Source organism: Uloborus diversus, chromosome 6 (assembly GCF_026930045.1).
Source record: "Uloborus diversus isolate 005 chromosome 6, Udiv.v.3.1, whole genome shotgun sequence".
Taxonomy (NCBI): Eukaryota; Metazoa; Arthropoda; class Arachnida; order Araneae; family Uloboridae; genus Uloborus; species Uloborus diversus.
The window spans coordinates 35751249-35777487 of NC_072736.1; the positions used below are offsets into that span (position 1 = coordinate 35751249).

The window sequence follows — 26239 nt, forward strand, 5'->3', positions numbered from 1 at the left end:
GCAAAAGCTTCCTAAACGACAGGACAACTTGAACAAGAGTTCGCTTCAGTTAATGAACTATTTTTTCTGTTCCAGCAACCATTCCACTGTGAGCTAGAAGGTGAATTAGGCATTCCTTGCATCAATTTGGGGGCCAGTATCTTGCAGAGTTCGTTTGGACAGAGGTGGTTATGTGCCCGGAGAAAGCATACGGCTGTCTGCCACCATCGACAATGGCAGCGGTGTTGCTATTCACAGGACCAAAGCTCTTCTCACCGAGGTTAGTATAAATTGAACAACCTAGTTCTGTTAGCTACAATCAAGTGCAGATCTAGTGGAGAGAAGGGGGGTCATAGGGAACATGACCCCCTCCCCCTTTAAGACTTAAACCATTGAGAAATAGACAAACTATTCCATTCAGTCACCATTGTATGCCCTGAAGCAGGAGTAAAGTGATAAGTTTTATGATCCGGGGAGAAGATCAAATAATTTCGCCGCCATGTACCACGTGGTTCGGTCACCGTTCCTTTGGATTTCGGCATTTTCTTCCGCTGTCGGTATTCTACGAGAGCGTAACTTTTAGAACCATTTTTAAATCGGCATAACTCAACAAATTATTGTCGAAATTGAAAAAAAAAAAAACTTTTTCATGAATCTGTAAACTATGCGCTTGCGGGTGACAGAAAAGAAATGTGCCAAAATATTTCAGGCATAAGGTAAAAAATTAAAATCGACGACTATTCTTATCCCTGCGAGATTTAGTTCAGACATGGGAAACTGCTTCCGTCTAAGGACGGAGTCACGTGGTCTCCCCTCACTTTCCCCCTGCGAAGATTCCCGCGTCCACAACCACACCCACTTGCAGTATCCATGTGTTAATGATTTAATCTAAGCTTTAAGTAACCAAAAATACCCTAAGGCTTCCTACACACGAAACGGTTAGTGGAATCAACTTTTCGAAAAAATTGCTTGTCAACTAGCTGACTTACATTTCTTGTTGTCTTCGCATGATGCAACTTAGTTGAATCAACTTTTCTTGTAATAAGCCGAATTTATTCGTGGAGTTGCTCCCCCCCCCCCACACACACACACACAACGCTTTTAAAACTGAACCGAGTTGACTGTCAGCTAATTTACTCGTGTGTAGAGCAAACACTTGGCAATGTCCCGATGAATGTAATCTCTTTATATTAAAAAAAAAAGTAAGGTCAAAAAATTTTTTGAAAGGAAGTCTTGGCGGGCCTGCGTCCAGGAGACTCCATAGCACCTACAGCCTTGAAATTGTGTACAAAATTACTTCAAGTCCTGGTGGTTTGCACCTGGGGTTTTGTTTTTTAAAATTCGAATTAGTTTTTTTTTTTTTTGTAATTTTTTTCAAGCTCAAATTTTGTGTAAATTGCCTATTATTGCCCATTAAAGGGGTGACACATTACTCGCACACATTAATATTATGTATCGTTGGAAAGGTTAGAATTTTCCACGTTCCACGCTATTTGTTTCTATGCTCTAAATTAAATACGGCGGGAGTTATTTGCGTTTTTAGCTCGAACTTTTTTTAGGCTTAGCTAAAACTTAGGCACCACTTTCTTCATTAAATCTATCAGTAAAAAGTAAAGGAATTGTGCCTTTTTTTTTTTTTTTTTGATGCCACTGGAAAGAGCAGCTTTTTTTACTCCAAATCTAACACTCGACCCATGGTCGAAAAACTTAGCTTCTATCTCCAAAGAAAAAACAGTTACAAGCAGTTTTAACCAAGTTCACATTTCCATTCAAATTATCGATGTTTTATTTGGCGTTGCCATAGTTACATCTTTTCGATCCGTTTGTTTCTTCTTTCTTATTCACAAATTTAAAGAGTTTCGATTTTAACGGAAAATCTTAGGCTCAACTCAATTCAAGTCCCGAGTTAAAGAGAAAAATATATTATTAGAGACCACGAATATGAAAGCGACTTTTCAAACGTACAAAACTGCAGTTTTGCAATGCTGAGGAGCCCCTTAACCCTTACGGCTCTGCAAGTTGGTACAGGTTATTTCGAAACCCGGGGAAGGGGTGCTTTTTGTCCCAAAGGGAGCTTATAATGCGTTTTTAATCTGTTTCTTTCTAACTGGCGATTTAAATCTTTGCGAATCAAATAAGATTGCGAAACAATCTTCGGGAGTTGGCGAGAGTTAGCGAGCAGGAGGCAGAGCCCCCTAGCCTACTAAAAAATCGATCACACTTGTTGGGATGAGAATGGTATCGGCTCATGTACCGCTACCACACGTGCCTGGTGTGTGCGGCACACCAGACACAGTTCGCTGCCGTATGAAGGATGGCAGGCGATTCCTTCACTTTTCTACCTGGTTACACTTTCTAATAACCACCTGTTCGAAAGTTGATTTAACTAAGTTGCCTTGTGTGATGGAATCCTAAAGCTGCATTTTGATACCTACCTAAACCCAGTAGCATGACAGTCCGTGAGGGCCAAGTCCTACTGTGCCCTTCTCAGTCTTCCTGTTCAAGGACTCTGAGGTGCAGGGAAGATAGTTCGATTAGGTGGTTAGCGAACGCGGAACCCCCAGGGTTTAGTTCCCAAGCACGCTTGGTACTCATTTTATCGACCCATCGAAGGGACGAACGGCTGAGTTGACCATGCCCGACCCGGGAATAGAACACTCACCTGGCGTGAAAGCGCTACCACTGAGCGACTGGGTTTCGTATTGATACCTTATGTTTCAAAATTTCAAAATATTCACTCCAAACTCCCTATTTATACGCAAAAGGGACACTTATGACCTTCCTCTCCGGGAAATGACCCCTATAAAACCAAAAGCTGGATCCGTTCTTGGCTATCACAGGACTGTCAACGTTCGCTTTACACTGAAAATATTTGCTGCGAAGAGTTTCGGTTTGAAGGATCTTGGGGATATCCGGAATCGGTAAGAGAGTATAGTTTGGGTTTGACAACTTGAAACTAAATACTCGACAGTTTTTACTTCTTTTTGGAATGTGAGGGAAATGTTATTGGTGTGCCGAGTTCAGTTGAGTTACTTTCTTAGTTGTTTCGTGATGGTATTCCAACTGAAATCCACACCAATATTGCATCACTTTACCACTGGATTTCTCAAAGAGAAGTAAACAAGGTCAAGTTTCAACTTATCAGACCCGTAGTATGTATTAGGGACATACTGGCGTTTGGCAACTTGACTACTTTCTACCACTGCGAAGGAGAAGCGTCGCTACACAGCACAAAAGTAAAATATTTTTATTCTACAGTACGTTGACATCACTCATATTCTTTTAACTTTTTGGTTCATTGAATATTTCGAAAAACAAATGAATATCAAGCCTGACAACTAGCATGAAAAGAAAATGAACCAATGATTGCGTCTCTTGCCTTTGTTAGCGAGATAACGGTGAAATGTTTGTAGGAATAGAAAAGCGACTTTTAACATGTCTATAAATCTCTAATTAAAATTCAATATTTTCAAGAACAAAATTTCAAATAACCAAAATACTTGAAGAATTTTTTGTTAAATTTCATATTTTGAGTAACAGTGATGCAATTTCAATGTTGATAGATATACTGTTTGACCATGATCATGACTACAAAACGGATGTTGTCAATGAAAGTTTCAAAAGGAGAACTGATTGGGGCGTTAACAATTGAAATACATTACAGATATGGATGAGGTGTTTTTGCCTTATATATTACTAGAGATGATCATTACATTATTTCGTAGGAACATTGAAAAAAGAACCGGAACGTCAATAACGGTCAAGTGAGGATAATAAGCAATTCGAATTACTCAAAAAGGTAGTTTAAGGCCAATTTAAATAGCATTTGCATTATTTTTACTATAACAACCAAATATTTCGAGAACAGGGATCCTCGTGTCCCTGAGTATCCATCGTCTTGCAATCCCTTCGCTAATTTAAATTTTGAATTCCAGTGGCGTAGCTAGACCCGACTTTCGGGGGGGGTTACTTCTTTTATATATATATATATATATATATATATATATATATATATATATATATATATATAATATATATATATATATATATATATATATATATATATATATATATATATATATATATATCTGTGTGTGTGTGTGTGTGTGTGTGTGTGTGTGTGTGTGTGTGTGTGTGTAATCGCTTGGAATTTTTTCCTTTCTCTTCTCTCTTCTTTTTCTCTTTTTTTTTTTTTGAGACTAACTTTTCGGGGGGGGTGGGGGTTTGTGTCCCCAAAACCCCCCACCCCCCTTAGCTACGCCCCTGTTGAATTCCACTTGTTATTAGTACTTACGAGTGTTCAATACTTTTTATTACTTTTATGAATTTTTATTTAAAATACTTTTATTTATCAAAAGGTTCAAATTTTGACGAAATCCAAATTTTCGCTTTTGCGATGTAAGCAGAGTGCTTCGTCAAAACAATTTGCTAAAAAGACAATCTCATTGTACCACATATTTTAATTTGAAATTTTCAAAAACAACAAAAAAAAAAATATTGACGCCAGTTAAAGCTAGCAGCTCTCTTACTGAAATTAATTTTTAGCAAAAACTCAACAACTGACATTTTTATCTGAAACTCATTTAGGAAACTAATAACCGTTGAAGCTAAGGCTGAATTATATTGTCTGCTATCCTGAATATATTATTAAAGTATTTTTAAAGCATTAGTTTAACATGAGACTCGAGAGGAATAATCAAACTGCTGTCTAAAAATAACGCTTGCAATCTGCTTCTAAAAATCCAAGTTCTTTAAAGTTGATTAATCATTTTTAAATACAGTAACTTTTAATGCCTTCGCAGTAACTATTAGTTCGTTTACGAAACAAATCTTATATTTCTGCTGCTATTATTATTGATATTACTATTGTTAAGAGTTCGTGATACAACTTCAAATTTTCTTGAAATGATGACACAGTTCTTGAGAAAAGCACAGGAGATTTATTTACAGCTATGTACAGGAAATGTAGTTGCAACTACTAAATCAACCATAGCAGTTAGGCAAATAACAATTAAAACACCGTAAACTCAACGGTTACACACGTATTTACATCCAAATACGCGAAAACACAGTGCGAAGGCACAATAACAGAGCTAACGGCTCAGACAGTTTAAAAAAGCAAAACTCAACTTTATCACGCGCGGAGGTTATTTGTAAATCCTAGAGAAGTTTCGACAAAATTCGAAATGCTTCTCGTATTTTCTTTTTATTCCATTCACAAACGTTATCTGGGGACCATATACTTCAGTCGAATGTTAGGGGGTTGTATATTTATTACAAGAAACTATTTACAGGTTACGTTACTGCAATAATTTTTAGATGAAGAATAATGGAATAAACGCCAAATTTAGCCCGATTACAACAAATTAATCATAAAAATAATTACTATTTACAGAATTTGTAACACTATTATCATCATCGTCCTCATTATCACAGCTATTTTTACTACCGTTTTAGTTTTATTATTATTATTATCATCGCCATCATTATCATCATTCTTAGTATCCATAGTAGCAAACCTTCAGGCAACCTGTTTGTTTGTTTTTCGGTCTAACTTTTCCGTGAGTATCAGATTTCTATCAAGTGATTTTCTTCCGTGATTGTTTGCCTCTACAAAGAATTATGATCATTTTCAAAGACGGATCCAGAAACCTTTCAAGGGAGGGGCGATTTGATTTCTTACTCTTTACTACCTATCCTAGTTTACATATACGATTGTGAATATTTCGGTCCTTAATTCGGAAATATTTCCGGAGTTGAACCCCGAATTCTCCCCCCCCCCCCTCATTCTTATATCATCGAAGGTCGTCTAAACTTACGTTTTTTGAACTTCAATTTCTTCAATATCAAAAAATTGTGGAAAGAGCATTCACGTGGATCCTCGTCGCTTGTTCCCTCGATCCTTTGTTCTCCTAGAATCATCCCGCCCCTTTGGTACTTCGGGTTCAGGTCTTTTTTTTTTAGATTTTTTTCCGAGGGGGGGAGAGTCAAAGGGTGCTTCTCAATGCAAATTGTACCGAAAAACAACTAAAACCACGCCCAGTTATACATAAGTACATTAATTTCACAAAGCCAGGAGGGTCAATTGCCTCCTCTTGACTCCCCTAATGACGGGCCTGTTCGAGTCATCGAGAGTTAACTGTATTTTACTTTTTAACGCAGAGTTGACCTCCTCCCTAAGAGCGAAGGCGCACCCCCCCCCCTAAATATCGCGATGGCTCCCCCTCCCCCCCCCCCCCCAAAAAAAGCAAGAGCTCCCTCCCAAAAAAGTGAAAAAATACCCCTTAAAACAACCCCCTCCATAAAAATTTCAATGGCACATTCTGCGCCATGCCCCCCCCCCTCCCGCCAGGTAGGCATCCCTGTGTAACGTAAGGAAACTTGCAATGAAAGTTTAATTTTTCCAATTTGTTTTTCATGCCAGACAATTCAGTACACGGCGAAAAAGAAAATAGTGCAGTCAGAAACACGGGAGTTAGCATCTCTTCAAAAAGGAAGGATAGACGCAGGAACTACGGACCACTGGAAGAACGAACTACTGTACATCCCACCTCTTCCTCCGACCAACCTGCGAGGTTGTCACCTAATCAAGATACAATATGACGTTTATGTAAGTCTCAACAACTCACAGGTCTGACTGCCATTCATAATTTCAGATTCCTCTGAAGGATTCTCCACCGAAGTTTGAAATCTTTCTCCTGCTGTTTTTCAAAAGTAACTTTATTCATGAATTGCATACTCACTCATTTAATTGTTTCAAAGAAACGTTATAACAGAATAATGTGCATGCAATATATCTACAGCCCGGTTATGCCATGCAGAGACTGCAGTTTCGTCCTTGTTATGGAAGGTTTAAGTCTAGGAAATAACCGAGTTGGAGGCAGATGCTATCTCAATTGAAGCTGAGAGTGCCCACAAACTGCTAGAAAAAGTACATTTAACTCACCAGCGAGAATCCGCAGGCATAGCGCGGTTCAACTTGTAAGTGGAGGCAAAAGCAGTAAGTTAGCAGAAAGGACGAAACTGCAGTCTCTGGATGGAATAACCAGGCTGCCGGTGTATTGCATGTAATTCTGCCTAAACCCTGATGGCGTACGGGGTACCTTTAGGTTATTGTTCCAATGCTGCAACACCTGAGCGAACAACCAAACCCAACACTCAAACTCAAACACCAAAACACGAACACCCAAAATGAGGAACATCCCTACCTTGAGTTCAAATCCTGGATAGCTCAGAACAGCTTTTCTAAATCTCTTTCGACCCACGGGCCGGTGAAATTGGTGGGGAACATTTCGTCGACTTGTGTTATTTTTCCTTTTTTGTAAAAAAAAATGTACTAGATATTAAAAAACTACTAAATTAGTTTAGTAAAACATTCCCTGTCGTTTATTTATGGTGGTATGTAAATGTAAACGCAAGTAGTTATTTTACTAATCCTCTATAGACAAATAAACCTTTGAAAAAAATCTTAGAGTATTATAAAAATTAATTAAAATCCAGTTCGGAAAAAAAAGTGACAAATGTGGAGTACCTCTATGTTATGAGCTTCCAAAAGCAAAACTACGGATTCCAGACCCTAAAAGTATGGTATTAAAGCATTTTTTTAAAAAATGCATAAAATTGAACCATATAGTGCTTTTTTTTTTTCAATAAGAACATTTTTATAGCAGGTACAGGTGAAAATCAATCTGAAAGTCGGTACAAGTTTTTTGCGGACCAGTGCCGGACTATGACAATCGTTGACTCGGGTGAAACGCTAATTCAAGAGTTAGGTTCAGACCATTTTCGATTAACAGTTATAATTTGTTGTACATCACATCACATATAATTTTGTACAACCGTATGAACAATTATTGGTTACTAGTTCAAAAATTACTTACAGAAACATAAATGAGCCCGATAGGAGGTCTCTGTGGCCTTCCAAAAATGTCCTTATTCGGCAAGTTTTGTCTGACGATTCGGCAAAATTTGGAGTTTTATTCTGCAAAATTATCATAATTCGGCGAAATTTGGAGTTCTATTTAGCAAAATTATCATTATTCGGCAGATTTGGATTGGAGTTCTATTCGGCAAATGTTGAATTTTCACTCTCCCAAAAGTTAAAGTTCGAGGCGCCCTCTGAGCAAGGTTAAAAAATTTAATCATCAGTAAAAGTTTACACACGTGTTTCAATAGGATAATAGTGGTAGTTTATTTTTCTTCAAACAATGTATCAACTTTTTTGCAACTGTCACATCTTCGAAAGAGACAAGTTATCAAGTTTAATTATAACTATATTTTGTAGCGACTTGCCAAATATTTTAAAAACATACCATACAATTATTTTACATCTTATTGCTATTCACATTTTGTTAAATATAGAAAACAATACTAAACTTAGCAGTCAAACTGACAATACCTCATGGCTGAAAAAAGTCAAAAGTGAACTTATCGATCGGCTGAACGACGTCATAGAATATTTTTATTCTTTCAAAGCATAGTTTAATAATAGGCATCTCAAGGTTAAAAATTCCTGCTGAGAATATCGCTCTGGTATTTTCCCTCACCTATAATTAAGGACATCCATCGCCATTTTTCCCGCCTTGCCAAAGACAATGAAGCTTCCTTCGATGAATTTTCGGACATTTTTAATTAAGAGCGATCTCCGGGGATCTCTGCGTGCTCGGGCTGCATTTTATTGCTCCTGATAGTTATCCTTATCGTAGTGGACTCCGCTAATTTGCGAAAAGATTTTCTCTGAGGAGGATTAATAAACATTATATGAATAAATTTTCATGCAAGTTGGTCTACAGGAGGATAACTCAATAGGTAATCGACAGGTCTTTTATGGAAAAAAAATTGAGCACTATATTTTTTATCACAAATTGCTTACTATTCTCACTTGACCAAAGTTGATGTTGCTCTGATTTTTCAGATTACCATGACAACAAGAATAAGCTAACTTGTGTTATTTATTTTTTTAAATATTCATTAAGAGGATAAATTTTCATTGCCATGGTTACAAATCGTTTGCGTCCATCGAGACTTTTTTCAATCAGATTTTACTTTAAAAGTGAGTAAAGGGTATAAAATTACGTTTTTTCAGGAAAAACATCAACAATAATGCAGCAGTTTAGCATTATTTTTAACACTTCCTATATATCTGACTGCATAGTTGAGTACTTGTAGACTTCTAATTTTGCCGCTATCATTCAACTCGAAAATTTGGAGTCGCTTCCATCCGTATTGATTTAAGAGACTCACGAAACTTATCGTTATTTTCAGCAGTGTCTTAAGTTAATAAAGATTTTAGAAAATAAAATTGGTCTAAAGAACTAATTAAGCACGTTTAGAACATTGATATAATACAGAATAAATTTCAAGGGTAAAAATTTTAAATAGTCCAAGAATGTTGCAAATTACATAAATTCGGGAATTTTTTCAATATTTGCCGCCTATCCTAAAACTTTGGCCATAATATATCTGGTAATGTCTCGTTAGTTAGCTATTAAGTACTTTAATTTTATGAATTTTATTTTTTATGATTATTTATTTATTGTAAACATAATTTTAGTAACTAAATTATTGCTAGTCACAGATTTTTTAAAGAAAACATTAGCTTTTTTAAATAAAAAATAAATTTTTGGATTCATTATTTGTTCATAAAATAAAATATTTATTTAAAAAAATTCAAAAGAGAAAAAAGAAATGAAAATCAAGCTTAAATGTTTCGCTGTACACCAGTAGTTTTACATCATTATTATTGCATGTTTGAAACTTCCTTTATTTTGAAGAATCATTATTTTGCAATTAACACTTTTTTTTTCTTCAATATTTTTAGTGGTTGAAAAATGATTGTGTATGTGTATTATATCAGATTTTTCGGAGAAAAAATGATTTATTTACATGTAAATTTTTATCTACATAAACATTTTGTGTGATTTAGTAGAATCCAAAAAGTATTTTCAAAAATTTAGATGTATAAATGTTCTATGTCTTTGGCAGCAAAATAATGAAGTTAAAACTCTAATTATTTCATGTGTATCACTGGTCACTGATGCATGTACGTATTGTTTTTTAGTTTTTTTCGTAGCTGAGCTAGTGACAGTTAACTTTAATTTGAATTTTGAAAAACATATTTAAAACGCATAGATCAGATGGTTGCAATTTAATGTTCACAAAACAAAAATTAAAATATTCTTGTGAAAAATTAATGTTTTTCTGGAAAAATTGCATCCCGTGAGTCATGGAAAGTTACGAGCAAAAGTAATGGAAAATCATGGATTTCAAAAATCAAAACGTAGCAGATGCCCTAAATAAAGTAAATATAATTTGAAATATTAGTAAAATTTTCAGAACTGATATTTTTCATGAACTTGCAATTCCACTTTTGGTGTTACGCCCTTCCCCCGCAATGGTGCTACTGATATATGTATATATATATATTATATAGGTTTTATATTTCCAGTTTTGGAAGAAGGTCAGTTGCCCTTCATGAGCAGTTGCTAAATTTTAAAACTCTGAATGCTTTATTTTTATTTATGTATTTATTTTTTACCAAGGTAACAATTTTTTTCTTCACAGTTTCAGATCGAGCCGAAAGGTGTTGATAGAGTAATGAGCCTTCAACTGCCAATTATGATTGCTACATATCCAGTTCGTAACAGAGATGGAACACTGCCACGACGCCAAGGGACAAGCTATCCACCGAGCCTACCAGTTTGTAGACCTTGGCTAAATTCAGCTAAATTGAAGTGAAATGAAGGGCATAGTATCTCTAGCTCAAACTTCCCAGTCATTTTTATTTCCTTTTCTTTATGTTTATTATATTTAATGCTTTGTAACCAACTAATAAAACGCCTCACTGAAAAAATTTGAAAAGACAATTCTTAAGCTTATTAGCTATGCAAAAGCTTTTTTCCACAGAACATGAAGAAATTCTAAACAAGAATCTTCTGTTTGGTTTGTGTCTTGAGTCTACCAAAACTGAATATAAATCCTCTTAAAATTTTAATCCATCAAGGGCCTAGTGGCAGATTTTGTTCTTGAGAGCCTGTTGCCATGCATTTTTGGAGGAGACTAAGGAACGAGGAGAACTACGTAAAATGTTTTTCATGTGTCTTTTTGGATCTCCTTTGGGGCATATACGTCTTGGGAGACACTTGCAACTCCAACATGTTAACTCAAGGACCAATAAAAAGTATAATTAAAAAATAGTCACAAGACAAAAAAAAAACGATCTTGTTCACAAAATCCAACGTATGAACTCAAAGTTCTGATTTCCAAAATGAAAATTAAATTAAAGAGGATACTGAAAATATTTTGTACATTAGTGTCACTGATATTTCTGCTCACTATGCATTTTCACGAGTATAGTTTTATAAAACTTTCTGTCTTTTTTTTTTTGTTGTTGTTTAAAACATTCTATTGGAATTACATTTTTTTAAGTGTGATATAATACAGGAAAAAAAATGCAAGTTAAGCATTTTCAAGGAAAATGGCGATTTGTCAGTGAAACAACAAAAAGACTAACACAAAAGAAACTTTTTTCTTCATCAAAAATATTACAGCTGCTCAAATCAACTGCAATGTTTTAATAAAGCTGAACAGCATGTTTATTTATATACTGTATTTAAGTAAGCATTATGTTAACTGTAAATAAAGTTGTTTGAAAACAAAATGCTTTTTTTTTTCATTTGAACGTGTTGGAATTCTTCAGCCTAAATTAAGCAACGATTTTATCAAATACTTTTATTTTGAATAAAATAATATGAAACTTCTATAATTAGGGCAAGTCTAACTAGACATCACACATAATAAGTGATCAGGTTTTCTGTAACCTTCACAATGCTACTAGGTTAACTTTCTTTGGCCAACCAAGGGGGTTAGAACTTGAATTCTGGCACTGCCATAATTTATTTGTACCTGACACAAAACTGCTACAGGCCACAAAGATTTATCATGCTTCAATATAATGACCAGCATTGTGTACAACACGTTTCCAACAATGTAGAAGTCATAGGACACCTATGGCAACGCCTGCTCAGTCCATAGTTTGAATGGAGAGTTTTACTGCCAGAGGAATCTCCGGAAAAGTTCTAGCGCGAAATCAACAAAGTGTTTCCTCTATCAAAACTACCAGAGCTTATGTCTTCGTGACTTTGACTGAATCCCTAAGAGAAGGAATCACTTGGTGAAATTTGTGCTAGAACTGTTCCAGAGATTCCTCCAGCAGTAGATCGCTCTATTCAAACTATGGACTGAGCAGGTGTCCTATAACTTCCATATTGTTGGAAAATGGAAACGGGTTGTACACAATGCTGGTGACTATATTGAAACGCAGCGAATCTTGGCGGCATTTACGAGACACTAATGCATTCAGTGACCTTTTTCATCATATGACAAATTTGAAAATTTGTCACATGATGTATTCTTTCATTTCGTGGAGGAAACTGGATACCTGTTTTTTACGCTAATCAGGAGGGACCCATATAAAATGACTACAAGACAAAAATTTTTAGATAAAACTTACAGTTTTCAATGATAATGTACATTACATGTTTCTCTTATTGTATTCAGTATTGGAGTACAAGGCCGTATTCAGAGGAGGGGGGACCGACGTGTTTATTGTGGGGGCCCCTTTGTTGTGGAGGCCCTGGGGCAGTAGCCCCACCTGCCCTCCCCTAAATCCGGCCCTGATAATGAGAGATTCGACTTAAAAAATGGCCTGTTTTGCCACCGACATAACAGTTGTCTGGACTACAAAAATGGGCCTGCCTAAGCAAAAATTGCTTGCATATTCGTGGTTAGTGCCTTTTCGTATAAAACAAAAGAATGGAAGAAACTCAAAAGAAATAACTGTAAATTTGTGCTTCTGTTGAAAAAATCTTTTTCGTACAATGTTTAAAATTACAAAATAGCCAGTATTTTTGGTCCTGTATTGCAAATCACTATTATACTTGTTCTATTTGAATATAGTTAGCACAACAATTGCTTTTTTAATACAAACCACAAAGTAATATTAGATCGAGCATTTTCCACTATTAATTTATTCAAACAAAACAATTACAAAAATATATTTTTTAACAATTAAAAGCTCTAAAATAAAAATTAAACAATTCATTAGATTTAATTTCCAAAAAAATAAAACTTTCATAACCAAAATACAGTTTTTGCAAAAATATATAAAACTAAGTACCTCTATAATTTCTCTGTTAAACAGGAAAGTCAAAGAATGGTTTGTTCAAATATAATATTATAAGAAGCAAAAAAAAAAAAAAAAAAGACTATTAATATTACATACATCCTAAAAAGCTGATGATTGCATTCAAAGTTATTTATATGAAAACACTTAAATACCTCAGGCTTAAGACAGTAATTTTAAAATAAAAATTTAAACTGGAAAAAAATGAAGAAAAAACGGAAAATGAAAACAAAATACGGTTTGATTTTGAATGAACCCTCTGGTTCATTCAAAAGTTCTTATCAACAAATAGGAGAATTATCTCATAATTTTAGCTATCTTTTTGAGGAACTTTTAAGGAAATAGAGCCTCAGAAAAGCAACTAACGATGGTGCTTTAATGGATTATAATCAATTTTGATGAGAATTTTAGGGCAGCTCTCCTTATTCTAATACAAAAAAGTTTATGTTAATCAGAAATTTCTGTTGTCTAAGAAAAGGGTCATAAAATCTCTACATAGTATAACATGAAGTCGCCAAAGTGTCTGTTTGTTTGAATGCGCAAAGCTCGAAAACTACCCTGTCGATTTCACTGAAATTTTCACAGTATCTTTCTTTTAGCCCCGGAAAGGTTTGCAGACCAGTTTGAAAAAAATTCGATGAGTAGTTCTTTTTTTATTCCAACTTAATCTCAATTTTCACATAAATTCTCGAATATGGGGATGAAAAATTACTTGCACATACAGTCGAACCTCCATATATTGAAGTAGCAAATTGTCGGAAAAAATTCGATATATAGAAATTTGGATACTATACAGAAACGATCTTATTTTATCCTAAAAGTCTCCTAAAACATTAAAATTAAAGCTAATTTATTTGTATGAAACCCAATTTCTAATTGATACAAGCATCAGATTAAATAGAAGTTAATAATTAAAAAAATAAGAGAAATTACATATTTTTGCACCTTCATACATCTTCATTTTTCTTCAATTCAACTTGATCCGCAACATTAGGGGATTTTCATTTCGACAATGTGATCGAAAGAAAAGTAAAAAATCAATCTACTTAACTTGAATGATTTTTACTGCAGCTAAAAAGAATAGGAATGATAATCAACAGACAAAAGGGAGAACTTGAAACTAATTTTACAATGTTACTGGTTACAACTAAGATTTGAAATAAACTTGAGGGAATTTAAGAACTCCAGAACGAAACAACGACCTATCTACATACCCCTCAACCCCAGATTCCTTATGAGTTTTGTAGCAACCTTTAATAAACATAATTTTCACCCCTAACCTTCATTTTTCATGAGACAAACTGTCTAAAAAGGAAAAAAATATCTACAAATGTCTCGAAAAAAACTCGATACATAGAGATTTTTTCGATATATAGAAAATTTTGATGTGTGGAAGTTTGATATATGGAGGTTTGACTGTATTAATATTAAACAGGGTTCATACACTTTTGGTTAAAAAAAGTTCCCTGACTTTTCCAGGTTTTCCAGGTTGTTTTTTAGAAAATTCCAGGTTACTCGCTTCATTCAAAATTTAAGTTTAAATAGTAATATTTTCAAAATAATTAAAATTGTTTAAAGTAGCGATGCAGAAGAACTGAAACTTCTCCCCTTAGAAAAAAAACTTGTTTTTTTTTCGTTTGTTTTCTCTGTCAAAATTTTAAGTTTTTTTTAAACATTTTGTTCAAAATTGTTTTATTTTGTTTACTATTTGTTGAAAACAGAGTACTTTCAACTTATTTTAGCGTTTCTTTGATGTCACGTGTAATATTATAGCATTTTGCTGTAGTCCTGCAGCAACCTTTTAGCATCCGCTTTTGGTTTACAATACTTTTTATTTTCTTATAAGTAGGTTCTTATAAGTAACACGAAACATATTGAGCAAAATGCAATGCTAAATTTCAGTGTAAATATGATTAACTTGTTGCATCAATCAGCATACCATGTAATGCATAGTAACAAAAATCAACTCCGCCAATCATAGGCCAATGCCAATAATCTTTTTTTTTTTCACATATTAAAGGATGCTTACATTAAAATTTCAAACTTTCTTTTCCAGAAAGTAATAGTTAATTTTCAAAAATTCATAACTTTTTGCACATTTAATGTTATCTTCAATATTACACATTGATATAAACGTCCAATTCTGTTTCTGGAAGTTTAAGTCTACTTCCATTGTGCAAACGATCAAATATGTCGACAAAGTGAAAAATTTAAAATAATAAGTAGATTTTTGGATTTGTAGTATAAAAGTAGTAATAAATAATTAATAATCCTTAAAAAACTACAATAAAAGCAAAATAGTCAGTATTTAGCACATAAGAGTCTAAATCAATTAAAACAAAAAAAAACGGTATGAAGATTAAATTTTGCATTTTTCCAGAAAATAATTACAAATTATCCGGAAAAAAGGGCACAATTTGTGTTGTTTTCAATAGTTTGCATTGCAATTAACATCCAATGCCGTTTTCGGGAACTTAGGCACTTGAAAAAGTCTTGTGTACTTCCATCTTGGGAATGACCAAATATGGCGGCTATACCCAAAAATAAGAAATAACTTTTTTTTAATTTGTTGCATGAAGACAATTAAAAAATAATAAATCTTCATGATACTACAATTCATTGAAAAGTTTTTATCACATTTACGTCCGAGGCAGTGAGGATAAGATTAAGTTTTAAGAACAAAATTTTTCATTTCTCAAGAAAATTATAACAAATAATAATAGAAAAACAATTTGCAGACCATTTTTTGTTGTTTTCATCAGTTTTCAATTGAAGAAAACATCCAATTCTGCTTTGTTTTTAGAAAGTTATGCATTTTTGGAGCGCATCTACTTCCATCTTGTGAATGACCAAAGATGGCGACTACGTTTCACACGTAGCTGAAATGGTTTTCCGATCAAAAAAAAAAAAAAAAAACGATTTCCCCCCGATCGACCCTCCCATCTACAGGTTGTGCTTCCGAAGCAGTAAATTGTCTTCTTTCCTGTTGAGTTTGCATAATTGCTGTTCACCTGATTTTTTTTCCCTTGGGAACTACTGAGAGCCAAAAATGGCAGCTGCTGAAGATTTTTTGGGTCGCCACTTTTTTCATTGCTTTAAAATTGTTACAATTTTTTTTTAATACATCGATAAAAATGAAGATTAGATCTTATAAAACGAAATTCCCTGGGAAAAAAATTGGGAAAAGAAAAATTTTGGGGACACATTTGGAAAATTCCTTGACATTTTTGACTAAGTCATTTTCCCTGATAATTCCAAGTTTTCCCGGAGCGTACGAACCCTGAACCGAACAGAATGTTGTGGCAACCCATCTAAAACTTTAGGCAGTAGAAAGAAATGCGTTCCCCTCACTGACTCCATGTAAGAAAATCTTCGCTCTTTTGGCGCATTTTTCGTTGTGAAAAAAAACGTTCATTTTTCGATTGCAGTTTTTAAGTGTCAGCGTCGGTTTAGATAAAAATTTACAATTTTTTTCGTGAAATCACAATAAAAACGAAGTCTAGATCTCATAGTACTTAATTCCTTGGGAAAAAAATGGAAAAAAATTTTTTGGAGGACAAAATTTGAAAACTCCCTGACTTTTCCCTGACATTTTTGACAGTGTCATTTTCCCTGACAATTCCCGGTTTTCCCGGAATTCCCGGAGCGTACGAACCCTGTATTACATATTGTCAGCAAGGGTAGAATTTTCCGCGTTCTACGCAATTCGCTCCAATGCTCTAACTTTATTATGGCGGGAGTTATTTGTGTTTTTAGCTTGAATTTTTTTAGGCTTAGCTGAAATTTAGGCACTACTTTCTTCATTAAATAAATCAACAAAAAGTGAAGGAGTTTTCCCACAGTTTTTTTTTTTTTTTTTTTTGACACCATTGGAAAAAGCAACATTTTTTATTCCAGATCTAACTCGACCTTTGGTCAGAAAGTAAGCTTCTAACTCCAAAGGGAAAAAAGTTACTTAACTGATTTAAAAAGTTAAAGACTTTTTAAATCAGTTTGAAAAATCCCATTTCCATTCAAGTTGTTAACCATTTAATTTTCACTTTTCCATGGTTACGCTTTTTGAATCCATTGTATCTTTCACACTTTAATTTCTTAAACTTATTTTATTTTATGTTTCCATGGTTACGCTTTTTAAATCCATCTTTTCCATTTTAATTTCTTAAAAGTATTTTAATACTGTCATCATTGTTTGGAAGGGAAATTTGCATGATTTTTTTTTTCTTTTACTTAAGCCTGATTGTTGAGCATAAGTCACTTGACACAATTTTTATTTTCATGGTAGACCGTGTAAAGCCGGGCAACGCAGCTAGTTAAACCAAGGCTTCTCTTGATATGCCTCTTATCAGACTCAGTCATTTCAACAAAAGTTGTAGTATGAAATCAATTAATCAAACAAAAAATCTGGTAATGAAAATAATTTTGTGATTAAACTAGTCCAATTTTTCGCAATGAAGCATTTTCAAAATTAGTGTATGTAAATTATTTGTGTAATGTAACTACAAACCTTCAATAAATATAAAAAGGAGTTGGTGATATCGAATATTGATCATTTCTTATTTGTACAATTTATACATTAAATAACAATTTCAAAAGAGCTTAAAAAGAAGATTGTTGTTTGAAAACATACGTGAAAATGTTTTGGGTTCCAAAAAAAAACAACTTCCGTCGACATTAATTTAAAACTTTCTAGCTTTTGTTGATTCAAGTTGCCTCTCAATCTGTTTTTAATGAATTTGAAGTTGAAAAAGATTGCTCACAAGACACTTGTGTGAATAGCAAGAGATATTTAAAGATAAGTCCAATTACACAGTATACTCCAGTCAATAAATTAAATCGTTAAGCAGCCAGTAGCAGCAGATGGAGCAGTTTTGGCAGAATTTGCATTCACATAAATAGAATTGAGGATTTATTTCGTCTTCAATAAGGGTTAGGGAACTGGACTGTTCAGGTACAACACCAATTGTGTACTCTTCTTAATTTGATTTTTTTGTTATGTCCCATGTGGATTAATTTGACCCGTAGATTTCCTTCTGTTAGCCATTCATCGAAGGTTATGAGCTACTTAGTTAGTTCTTTGAAAGCATTAGGGTCTAGTCCATTAGCTCTAATGTTTGAAAACGCTCTGGGATGTAAATTCGAAAGATCATTGTATAACATACTATCAAAATCAAATCTAACTTTCAAACTAGTAGTTGCTGAATGAACAATTACATTGTGAGTGATGAAACATTTAATTGAGAAGGGCCGACTCTAGTAGTTTTGCCGCCCTAGGCGATATTGACAAGTGCCGCCCCCTTCAGATTGAATGATAATAATAATATATTATTATTAAAATAATATAATAATATATTAATAAAATAAAAATAATTGTAAATTGCTTAAAATTAAAGCTAGTTTCTAGTTAAATTTCAAACTGGGTTTTGCATATCCAAGCACTGGTATACACTCTAAATTATTATTTTCTTTAGCAGTGAAGCAGTGAATTTTATGATGCTGATATAGATATTCATACTTTTAAAATATATGTTTCAATTTGTAAATTTGCCACCCCTAAAATCTGCCGCCCTCGGCAACTGCCTAGATTGCCTGCCCCAAGAGCCGGGCCTGTAATTGAGACACACTATATATGAAGGTATTACTATGAAAGGGTCAGGAGAGATGTCAATGTTCAGTGGTAATTCATTGGAAATATTCTATCTTTCTCTGATGTCTTTGCAATGTGATGTTTGACATTGACTGGCAAATATCGATGTTTTCCAAGTTTCGGTCTTTCCCAGTAACATATGTAAACATGTGTGTAACAGATGTACGAAGGAAAACATAAACAATGCTATGCCGTTTACATGCACAACATTTCATAAATGTATAAAAATACTGATTCCAAAAAAAAGTAACAGAAAAGTCACCAAAATTTGAAACGAATCGAATGCTGGAAAAATACAACTGTGCTAAGAGATAGAACTGTTAGGTATAGAACAAGAACTATAAGAGAGACCAGGTTTGATGCTTTGAAAGTATGAATAGACAAATTAACAACACCAGTAATTACATTAGCTAGTAAAAAATAAAAAAGTGCATTAAAATTGATGGCTTTCCACAATAGACAATCGTTAAACTTGTGTTTCAAAAATTTACTGGAGAAAAGCAGGAAAATATTTTCGAAAAAATGGACAGCAATTTGTAGTGTAGTCAGCGAGACCTAAAAAAGAAAAAAAAAGGTCAGCTTTCAACATATTTTATTGCAAAAGCAACTTACAAATTTGTTCAAAACACCTCTCATTTAAATACAGTAAAACCTGTAAAGTTAACCACCCTTGTAAGTTGACCACCTGCCTAAGTTGACCGCTTTTTTCAGGCACGGAAATAGCCTTTATCATAGAAATCAACCTTCATAAGTTGACCACCTGTTTAAGTTGACCACTAAAGTAGTGCATTGCAAGTGGACAACTTACACAGGTTTCACTGTATGATTTTAAAAAGATAGCACATCCAAAACTTAACAGTTATTAAAACATTATAAAGCAATTTCTATGAAATAAAATTGATTGCTATCTTTGAAAAAATGATAAATTAACACAAAAATGATAATTAAAAGCAAGACATTATTTGATCAAGTAAAGTATTCTTCCAATTTAAACATAAGTAAGATTTTAATGTTTAAGGAAATTACAAATTTTTGAAAGAGCAAATGATGCAAATGAACAAATTTACAAGTGTGAAGATTGCTGTCTGAAAAAGAATGACATGTACGGTGGCGACCGCTTTATGTTAAGGAAATAGTCGATTTGCCATGAAATATTATTCTAATAAAAGAGATATTTTAGTATCCGAGACAGAAAAAAAAAAAAAAAAAACGCAAAAGCAACTGACAATGGTTTGGTGCATTAACCCCTTAACGATTGGATAATTTTCAAGAAAACGGTCATAAAAGTGTCTATTTTTTTATTTGAAAAAATGATATAAAAATAAGTGCATAAACAATATGTGCATTCAATTTTTCTTTTTAAATATTTTTTAGATTGAAATTTTAAAAAATTTTAAATTTTATGAAAAGTTAACAAGCAAGCCCAAGCAAGCAGCGAAAATTTAAGAAGTACGTCTTTTAAACATTAAAAAAGAATTTTATTAATCTTATGTGCAATATAAGTAAAGATAAGTAATTTTTTCTTGTGTGGTAAACTTCAAAGCTTGAGATACAGAGGCCAATGTCACAATCTGGTAAGTTAGTAACAAATTTCCTTTCTTCATCTCTGCAATTACATTTAAAATTTGCAAATTACATCTAAAATGGACTGTTGCTGCCATCTAGTGTATGAAGAGAGAAATAAAATGTATTCCGGGCAAAATAAATAAATTGTTTTTAAATAGTTTTGTCACATTAATATTGCACACCCCAGCACGGCAATATCATGGGAGCGAGAAATGGAGTTTGAAACCCCAGCACGGCATTTTCACAGGAGCGAACAGGAAGGGGTTAAAAAGTTATTACATTAAATGGAATATTCTTTAAACCAATATTCCAATAAGTAGACTCAACTGCATTTTACAATCAATTTGATTTGAAAATTGCAGTAGGATTTCAAAGCTACTGAAGATATTTTGCGAGCAAAAAACCTAGCTATGAAAATTTGAAAAGAAAACTGAAAGGTTGTACTTACAACCCACACACAATAAGACAAATTGGCCATTCTTCTTGAGATGGGTTGAACACTAGCATGCAAAGCATACATTATTATCCATCCACAAAAACCAACACCACAAAGTTGCCACAGCAGACGAAGATATTCACCTGTTTTATGTCTGAAAATAAATGCATGAAACTTGTTTAAATTTTGAAGATACAGCTCAACACAAAATATTTACATCTAAAATTTTGAATTTTTCTCCTGCTCTAACAAGAGAAATAACAGTTAATTTACAATGCCTATTAAGCTGTGTCACTAACTTTTAGTACTGCACATGATTTGAAACATATAACTTATACATTATATACAATATTTATAAAAAAAAAACTGTTGAATGGAGATTAATTTTAAACTTTTGGTTCCCACATTATTTAGCTAGAAAAATTTAGAACATTTTCTTTTTTCAAAAAAAAAAAAAAAAAGACATGAAAAATTATATATATTTACTTATTTATTATTTTTTTACACCACTGCATTTTATTTTGATGTATATGATAGAGCAACCATTTGGCAACCAGTCCATTGCGGGGCCATATTCTGATGGTTGTGAAAACGTTTCAGATATCATTATTTGTAAGAATACTACTCATAAACTATACCTCCTGATGAGAAAACTGAGGAGAAATTTTTATTTCTATCTTAAATTCAGTTGAATTTTTTTCAAGAACAAACTTTCTAAAATTGCTTGAAGTATTACAATTTTTAATATTTAAAAAACAGAAATTCATCTTGTTCTTTTAATCTTGAAAAAATTAGTCCAAAAAATAGAATTTCAGAATTAGATTCACCTGAAGATGAATGTTAAAGTTTCTCAGCAAATAAACTTTGTTTTGAACTGGATTTCAGTTTGTGTTCCCTGTTTAGATTGTTAGCATCCATTACTTTATCAGCACCCATCATGCATGAAATTGGACTGTCCAATAATTTTGAGTCAGGTCTTTCATTTTAACTACGTTCTTGGTTTACCAATTGAAATGAATTCATGGCACTTCTAATGGGAGGTTTAGAAAAAATAATTAATTGACAGCATTTCATCAGGTTCAAAAAAACATTATGTTATTGTCAGAAATTATTTTGATGTGTGTTAACCCTTTTCACATAACACGCTGTTAGTAATTTATAGCAATTATTTAATCAACATGAAAGTTTGTTGTGATAAACTTATAGTTTGAAGTCAGACACAGTCTCAATGCAACCGTATAGACAGTTGCATTTGCTGAACGTTTCTCAACCTTTTTTGAACCTTTTTTGGCAAAACCTTTTGTAAAAATTTTGCGGACTGGTAAGGATTCTTTTTTTTTCCCAAATAAATAATAATAATAACATAAACAAGTGGCAGACCATTTAAAACTTTGCTTAGTAATAGAAAACTGTCACAAAGATATTTAGATGGCAAGATAAGTAATTATCATAACAAATATGCCATAAACATTAATAGTATACACTATATAATATATTACAATAAACACTACATAAGTAAATAAACATTTGAGAACAATCATAGAAAACAATGAAAATTTATCACAAAATTCATGTAAAGAAATGGCATATAAGGATGTTTTTTTTTCTTTGAGTAAGTAAATTTTCTTAACGAGGACAAGTAAAAATCTCTGAGGACTGGTCAAATTTTTCCCTAGACTGGTGCCGGTCTGCCGGACCACTAGTCGAGAATTGCTGGTTTAGGCAATGCAATCATACAAGTCTTACGCCCAGATTCATCAGACAATTTGACTATCGGTCAGATAGCTAACCGTTGGTTGAAACCTTTTTCAACCTAGTAAGATGGCTTCAATTTGTGGCTCAGAAGTCTGACCAAGAGTCGAATCCTACAGTGAGTATGAACATAGAAGGCCTCCATTAACAGTTAAGGTGTCTGACTGAGAGTTGAATAATTTGTGGTGAATATGGACATTAATCGTGCACGACCCCTGTCCCCCAAGTCGATCTTCATGCTAACTGAAATTGGAAAATAGATCTTCAAGTAATTGGGGTTGCTGACCACCTGTGATTGATCATATTATATTCGTTTTAAAGCAATGAATACTTTATTTCACTAAAAGTACAATCAGCACATTTTCAATGCATGCTAATAATATTTTGATTTAGTTATACGTTTTTTTTTTACCTTCCCAACTCTAAAATCAGTACATTAAAATCTACAAATATGATTGGAACACTATTATTTGGAGCAAGCCTAACTTTGCAGCATCATAATGCTGTGATCAGAGTCTGCAAAGTCGTTACAATGCTGCCAAATCAGGTAAGCTCTAACTATAGTTGTCTTTAAAACACTAGAAATAAATAAGCTCACTTAGGTTTAACTTATTCTTTTCCCTTGTTACATAACCTGCAAATTAACTTAACTTTGAAGATGAAAATAAGATATCAAAAGTTAAGTAAACTTTTGATTATAGATCTATGAATAAAATATACTCTTTTTATACAGATAAATCATTTACTTACTGTATACAGATGGCAATTTATTTCAGTTTTACACTTTATATATATATCCCTGTCATCCCTAATCAATAAACTAGAATTAGCATCAATTACACTTAATGAAACAACACTAAATAAACAAGTATATTTTTAATAACTTGCATCGCTAATTCTATTCTCTGTAACAAAAAACTCTGGGGAAAAAAGTAACGATATACATTGCAAAAAATATACTTTAAAATTTAAGTTAACTTCAACCAATACTTCAGTCATTAAAAGTTAACTTTTATGTAAATGAATTTTCACAATAGGAGTAGTGTTCCAAGTTATTTTAGATAAGAGCCAACTTCTTAATGATCCAACTAATTAATAGTTTAAGAATTAACCTTACTGTACCATGACATAAAATTTTGACAACAAAGAATTTTTCACAAACCTGGTCTTCCATAATAAACTTCCTAGCTCAATACCATACAAATAAAGTGACATAAATCCCAATAGAGAGCAAATTCCTTCTTTATTTTCTTCAAAAAGATTCCTTCTGTCATCAGATAAAACAAATGATGTCAGTCCCCCTTTTAATAGCAGCCATTGATGAAGAACCATAGTGATCATGGATAAAACTCCGGGTCTTATTGGAATTAGGACCATTACAATAAAGCAAAATATCTGAAAGAAAAATTTTGAATGCATATTTAAAATAAGAATTTTGGCAGTCTGATTTGAATTTTGGAAATAAATTACAATAAAAGTTGTTCTAAAGAACAACATAATTGCTTTAGAACTAAAACAAATTCTGTCACTTTTTCTACAGAAAAAGTGATACATGGGAACAAAAAAATTAAGTTTGTAAAAAAAGCATGAACTTACTTGTTTTCTGAAAATTGACGTAAAACATTTCTAAATTTAATCTCCTCAAATAAATTAATGCTCCCACTATTAAAAATAATTGAAATAGATAACTTTTCTTACGTAGCTTTTATTTTATTAGTGTTTAATAACCTTCAAAAACAATGAAACACACAGCAGAATAATGTTTCTCAACCACTTTGCTGTGATATGTTTTAAGTAAACTGCATGACACTGATTCCCTTAGTGGTCATCCACAGATGTTGTGCATATTATTAAAATCAAATTCATTTATAATTTAAATGAGAAATGAATAAATTTAATCGAGATGTATTGACCCCCTTGCGAGAAGTTGCTGCAGAGTATGGGGGGGGGGGGACTTGTGAATTATTTCTGCGACATGGTATCATGGAACTGGTCTGCATTTGGGGAAAACCTAACCTGACAGTGTCCCAATGCTGTGATTACGCTCTGTGTAGCCTTTACACGCTGCCAGGTTAAGTTTGCCCCAACTATATGTGCCCTGGACCAGGGGGACATGGACAGCCAACAACAACAGTTTAAATTAGAAGTTTGGTTCACTATGTTTATATGACGTCGTCAAATACATTCATTGACAGTGGTGGTAAAAAAAATTGCACCACCCGTGCCGCAAAGGAGAGGAATATCATCCCGACTGCATTCAACACACAGTCAAGCATCCTATATCCCAGATGATTTGGGGATGTATTTCTGATCAAGGAGTTGGTGGGCTTCACTTTGTGCAAGGAACAGTAAACGTTCAGGTGTATATTGGCATTTTGGAGGAGAAATTGCTTCCTACTATCCGGAATCATTTTATATCAGTTCCAGACGTCATTTTCCAGGATGATTCTGCTCCGTGATATAGGGCAAAACTGGTAAGTAACAATTTAAAAACCTTTATCCTGCCATTAAATTGACACGGGGTTAAGCAATTTTTTTCCCTAAATTCACACGCATGTTCAGAAATGGAAAAATGAGCATGGGGTCAGCAGTTTGCCTTGGCCCGGAAACAGCCCCAATCTACATAAACAATTATCGCATTCCTGCTGTTAAATGTTTATTTCATAAGTTTTGCAGAATTTCACATACGTTCATTGTTAATCAATCGTTCAAAACTTCTCACATAATCCCGTTGTTGTGAAAATGCGAGGGTGATGCAATTTTTTTTTTTACCAGCACTGTAGATATAAATAATTTTTTACAAAATTAGTAACTGTTAGTGTGGAGAACTTTCTATAATAAACTATTAAATGCAATTTTACATTATTATTTCTTGAATATTTTAAAATTTATATTTAAAAAAATTAATTCAAATGCACACCACTAAAAAATTATATACATTTGGTCGAACATCCGGCTTACCAAATTATATTTGGTATAAGAGACAACAGGCTGAAAGCCGTATAATGACCGAATATTTGTTATGTCCCTATACAAATATACAGTAAAACTTTTTCTCAAACTTCAATTTTTTAGGGAATGCAAACATAAAGATTAGAAATTCTAACCTTTGTAAAAGCCAATGTAAAAAAGAAATTCCAGTGGATGCCATATTCAGATACAACTTTATGATAATTCACAGCTGTGGTGAAAAAAAGTCTCAGAAATCCAAGGATAAGAAGAGGAAGAGATGACATTAGACATTTCTTAAAGCTAGAATAAATGATGAATCAGAAATAAAGAATAACTTGCATGTATTAGAAAAAAAAATTATTAACAAAACTTGCTCAAATATATTTTGAATGAGATGAAGAACAAAAACTGCATTTGCAAAAAAAAAAAAATCATTTTTTTGTATTTTCAAATTAAAAAAAAAAGACATAAAATATAGATTGTAGAATAAACACCATATAAGATGGGTGTTCCAAATACGCCCCCCCCCCCCCCCCCCCCCATTTTTTTGGATTCAGTATAGAAAAAAATGTACTAGATTGTGACAATAGTCCTAAGAAAGTCTACCCGATGATAAAGCATTATCAACAACAAGCTGGTTTGAATTACCAGGCTTGCCAGGGGAAGGACCAGCCACGTAGTAAGAGTTATTCAGGGCCGATCCTAGGGTGTCAGTCGCCCGTGAGCA

General features: G+C 33.3%; 2 protein-coding genes across 2 annotated transcripts in view; one reads left to right on the plus strand and one right to left on the minus strand.

The window, feature by feature from the left end:
• Positions 1-11194, plus strand: part of LOC129224338 (uncharacterized) — a 43380-nt gene extending 32186 nt beyond the window's left edge. Inside the window, 4 exon segments of the mRNA XM_054858779.1 lie at positions 76-129; positions 131-259; positions 6404-6589; positions 10543-11194. Of these exon segments, the coding sequence (XP_054714754.1) occupies positions 76-129; positions 131-259; positions 6404-6589; positions 10543-10716 (543 nt within the window). The 3' untranslated portion in view covers positions 10717-11194.
• A 5633-nt stretch (positions 11195-16827) lies between these two features.
• On the minus strand, positions 16828-25792 carry LOC129224627 (phosphatidylinositol-glycan biosynthesis class W protein-like). Its single transcript, XM_054859112.1, has 4 exons — positions 25668-25792; positions 23723-23955; positions 20821-20962; positions 16828-19361 (listed from the first exon to the last, which is right to left on the minus strand). Exons 2-4 carry the CDS (start codon positions 23935-23937, stop codon positions 19065-19067), a joined length of 654 nt encoding a protein of 217 aa, XP_054715087.1. The 5' UTR covers positions 23938-23955; positions 25668-25792; the 3' UTR covers positions 16828-19064.
• Between the last annotated feature and the right edge of the window lie 447 nt (positions 25793-26239).